This window comes from Pteropus alecto, unplaced genomic scaffold (genome assembly GCF_000325575.1).
Source record: "Pteropus alecto unplaced genomic scaffold, ASM32557v1 scaffold215, whole genome shotgun sequence".
Classification (NCBI taxonomy): Eukaryota; Metazoa; Chordata; class Mammalia; order Chiroptera; family Pteropodidae; genus Pteropus; species Pteropus alecto.
The window spans coordinates 340242-344025 of record NW_006436287.1 but is presented as its reverse complement, the minus strand read 5'-3'; the positions used below and the strand labels follow the sequence as shown (position 1 = coordinate 344025).

At 58.2% G+C, this 3784-nt stretch overlaps 2 protein-coding genes across 11 annotated transcripts in view; one reads left to right on the top strand and one right to left on the bottom strand.

Moving 5' to 3' along the window:
* UPK2 (uroplakin 2) overlaps positions 1-317 on the bottom strand; it is a 22345-nt gene extending 22028 nt beyond the window's left edge. For 4 of the 5 annotated variants that reach the window (XR_003046539.1, XR_003046542.1, XR_003046541.1 and 1 more), the window contains exon 1: positions 184-317. The gene's annotated coding sequence lies outside the window, so the exon portion shown is untranslated. The remainder of the gene's footprint in view (positions 1-183) is intronic. The other variant, XR_003046543.1, reaches the window with a different exon arrangement.
* The window catches only part of BCL9L (B cell CLL/lymphoma 9 like), a 28661-nt gene continuing 24883 nt past the window's right edge, over positions 7-3784 (top strand). For 3 of the 6 annotated variants that reach the window (XM_006912584.2, XM_015589939.1, XM_006912582.2), the window contains exon 1: positions 7-236. Coding sequence is in view for 1 of the 6 variants with exons in the window: in XM_025047315.1 (XP_024903083.1) it covers positions 1593-1604 (12 nt within the window). In the remaining 5 variants the exon portion in view is untranslated. The other 3 variants (XM_006912581.3, XM_015589938.2, XM_025047315.1) reach the window with 3 other exon arrangements.

Below are 3784 nucleotides of genomic sequence, written 5' to 3'. Positions count from 1 at the left end.
ACGACCATGCTCCGCGGTTGGAAGGCAGGAACCCAGGCACCCAGCAACCCCCGGATACCCTCTCCCGGGCCAGGCTGGTATTGAGATCAAGGCATCCAGGATCAAAAGATCACCGCCCGCCCGCCCCCCTCTGCACCTCCAACTGGCGAGCGGGAGGACCCCAATCTACCCACCGACTCTTACCTGGTCATGGCGTCCAGCTCCGGCCTGGCGTGAGGACCCCCGACTCGCGCGAGGTGAGGGGTGGGCTGGGGCTGAGGGCGAAAGTCACGCCAAGCCAGAAGAGGCGCGAGGAGGGAGATCCAGTTCGAAATGGGGAGAACACAGTCCGATTATCTCTTGCCCTCTGGTACGCACCCCCGAGCTGTTTAAGTGGTGGGGGCGCCCCCATGGTTACTGGAGATTACTCTTGGGATCTTAATCATGTTGGCAGCCCCAGAGCACAGTGGGGAGGGCATAGGGGCAGATGGGGGACCCTGCCACCCTAGCGCAGAGAACAAGGCCGGCCTTGGGCCAGCTGGAGCAGTAACCCTGCCCTGGGGGCTTCTGGGAGATGTAGTCCCCCTCCCTGGCTCACCAACCCCTTTGGGTCTCAGCACTCCAGCACCCCACACCTGGTTTATGGGAACCTCCAGAAGGAGGTACATTAGGAGTAGCAATTGCTGGGGTCACCCTCTGCCCCCAAACACTGCCTAGGAGCAGCAGGAGCTGTGACTGGAGGAGTCTCCCTTGTCAAAGATTCTTAATGATGTGGGCTTGGCTGGGGGTGAAGCAGACACACAATTCCTTGGAGGTGGCCCTGCACTGCTAAGAAAAGGTGCCCCTGCCTTGGTCCAAAGAAGCCTTTGGGGGAGGAATATGGGGAAAGAGAAGTGAGGTTTAGGGCTTCTTTCTTGGCTGGTGTCTGTTCTATCCCAAGGCCGCTGGAATTTGGTTTCAGCAGAGACTGAGGTCTACTCTCCCTATCTCCCTTTTGGGAACTGAGAAGGAGAGTGTCCCTCACAGTCTGGGAATCTGGAGGGTGTCTCTCTGGAACAGTAAAGCCAGGATCAGCTTCTGTCTGTCTGTCCAGCTTCCTTCCTTCCGGGTTTTTCTGACACCGCCTCCTCCCTCTTTCTGTCTTGTCTGCTGCTTGGGGTGTGTGTCTGTGTCTGGGTGGGGGGCCTCCGCTGCAGGGAGGAAGTGTAGCTCTGGGAGAGGTGAGCTGGGCATGTGATTGAGCCCTGGGAAAGGGGCTTGAAGGCCCCTTTGATCTTTGGCCTTGCTTTCCTAATCTTACCTAGGAAAGCTGTCTTTCCACTACCTGCTGTAACTCCACTGATGCCTCTAGGCAGCTCTCCAAATGAGACCTCCAGGGGAGGTGGGTGGGTTTCCACTCCCTTCGTTCTCCCCTCTCCTCAGCCTTTCCAGGGAGCAGCCACTTCTGGGCCAAGGCTGCCTGGCTCCTCTGCTGCCCCCCAGTACAGGCTTGGCTGCCTTCTCAGGCTTAGGACCACGATTTCGTGGCTCCAGGGGAAGAGCATGTTCAGGCCATGTCTTCCTGGTGTCAGCTCTGAGGTGCCTGCTGATTGAAGCCTCAGGAAAGGGTGCGGATGACAAGGAAGGTAAGGGGTGGGGGGAGGGGTCTGGTGCCAGGAAAGAAAGTGTTGCCTCCCCCAGGTGATCAGGCTCCTTGGCCTTGGAGTAGAACCAGGCCTGAAGGCCAGCCTTCTGACCACCTCCCTCTAGAATTCTCTGCTTACCTGCGTTGCTCCTAATTGGGGCGGGGTAGGGATAATGTTAGAAAGGGTGCTGGTGAGGGGTAGAATCTTGGATCCAGAGTAACTCTTGTGCTTTGGGTATCAGGGGCCTCATGGTTGGAATTGGGTTTCTGGAGGTCCATATGGAGGCTCAAAAAGAGGCTATAATTAATGGGGTTGAAGGTTAAGGTGGGAAGAGAATACAGAATCCTAGAGAAGGATCGGTGGTCCACAGAAATCTGGGACTAGCACAACAGTGGTAATGTGGAACATAGTGAACTTGCTTATTGGACATATTGGGCACCTATGACACTGTTTGGATAGTTCCTGCCTCCCATCTTTTGGATATCTGGGTTAAGCAGGAGCCCTGGGCTGGGGACTCAACTTTCATGAACAGGCAGGAGTAGCCTTCTGGGCAGAAGCCTAGTGGGTGGCAGTCAGTGTCTATTCAGCAAGGTCTGGAATGCCTGGCACCTGCTTTAGATTAAAGGAGATGCCTGCAAAGGGTGGGGGGCTGCTTGCCTGTGGGGGGTGTGGCTGGGATGGAGCTCCATGGAGCCCAGGAGTGGGGTGTAAGAAAAGGACCAGAGTTACAGGCATCAGCAGCTCTAGCAGGAGTGTAGGGAGCCCACAGTCACCTAGTTCTGCAGCCCCTCCTTCAGGGAGTCTAAGACAGGAGCTGGGGGCACCCCTATACTGCCTCTGGTGCCACAGGCTGAAATTTTGTCCCAATGCCTGGGGGCAATGGCAAGGCAGAGCAGCTGCTGAGAGCCAAGGTGTCTGAGTGTCCAGTCTTTCCAGGACCGGAAGAAGCCTGAAAGGAGGTGGGGAGCACTTGGGGGTTCTTGTTGCCCTGATGCCATGTTTACTCTTCCTGGGACTTCTTGATTGTTTGTAGTGAGGTACCCCAAGAGCCTGGGCACCCAGGGGTCATGGGGAAATGGTATCCCTTCCTTGTGCCAGGAGCCTTGGGCACTGCCCTGGTGTTGACCTGGGGGATGGCAGCGTGGGAAAGTGGGCAGCCGTGGGAGCCAAGCGGGTACAGGCTGGGTGCCGCGGGCAGGGAGCCTCTGCCAGGCCCGCTCTCCTTGGGGTGGGGCTGGCTGTTCTAGGGACTGGCTCAACCTGTTGAGCGCCTAGCTGTTCTAGCTTGGCATCTGTGCCCCAGCCTGCCAGCCCCAACAGCTGGCCACCCATAGCCACACTGTGAAGGCTGCCCCCCAGGGATCTGGGGAAAGGAGGCTCTGCCTGGCTAAAGGGCCAGGAGGGGGCTGGTAGAAGCTCATCCAGGGAGTGCCAAGCTCCCCTAGGTCCTGTTCTCTAGGTACCAGAGCTGGGGCCAGAGCTAGTTGGAGAGCAAAGTAGCCAAGTAGCTAGGAGCTGAGGGGTCAGGGGAAGGAAGAAGGCTATAGCACTAGAGCTCCTGAGGTGCTGCATGTTACTTGGATGGGTGGCCCTGAAAGCAGCAGCCTGGAGTTACAGCCTGGAATTTCCTCTGCCGGGTGCCAGGGCCAGGCCTAGGCCTCTGGAGCCCCACCCCCAGCCTGGCCTGAACTCCCCTCCCTGGGAGAGAACTGCCCACTTTCCCTGGGGGTTGGGGGAGGGGCAGTAAGGGCATTCTGCTGCCCTGGGAGAAAAGGGGTGACTTTTGGATGTGAGAGTTGATTGCACTGCTTCGGTCTCCCCATGGAGAGGAAGGAAGCTCTGGGTTCTCAGGTGGCTGTCCTCCCCCCTCCCTGCCCTGAGTGTGGAAGATCCTGGATCCCTGTAGGCCCTTGCTGCCACTCCTGCCCCACCCCCTCTGCTAGCCCGTGGGGAAGGGGAGACAGGGTGTCACTCTGCAGGGGAGAAGGTAGTTACCTCGGCCTATGACTGGGGGTAGGGGCAGCCCCCTCTGCCTTCTTTTCCAGTTAGTGGCAAAAGCAGAGGCCCCTTCTTCTTTGCCTCCTTTCCATCCTAGGCCCTCCCCGCTGGCCCTGGGTGCCTGACCTTCCTAACTTGGTGTCTCTTCTAGTTCCCCTTTCCCTAGGGGCTGGGATTCCCTC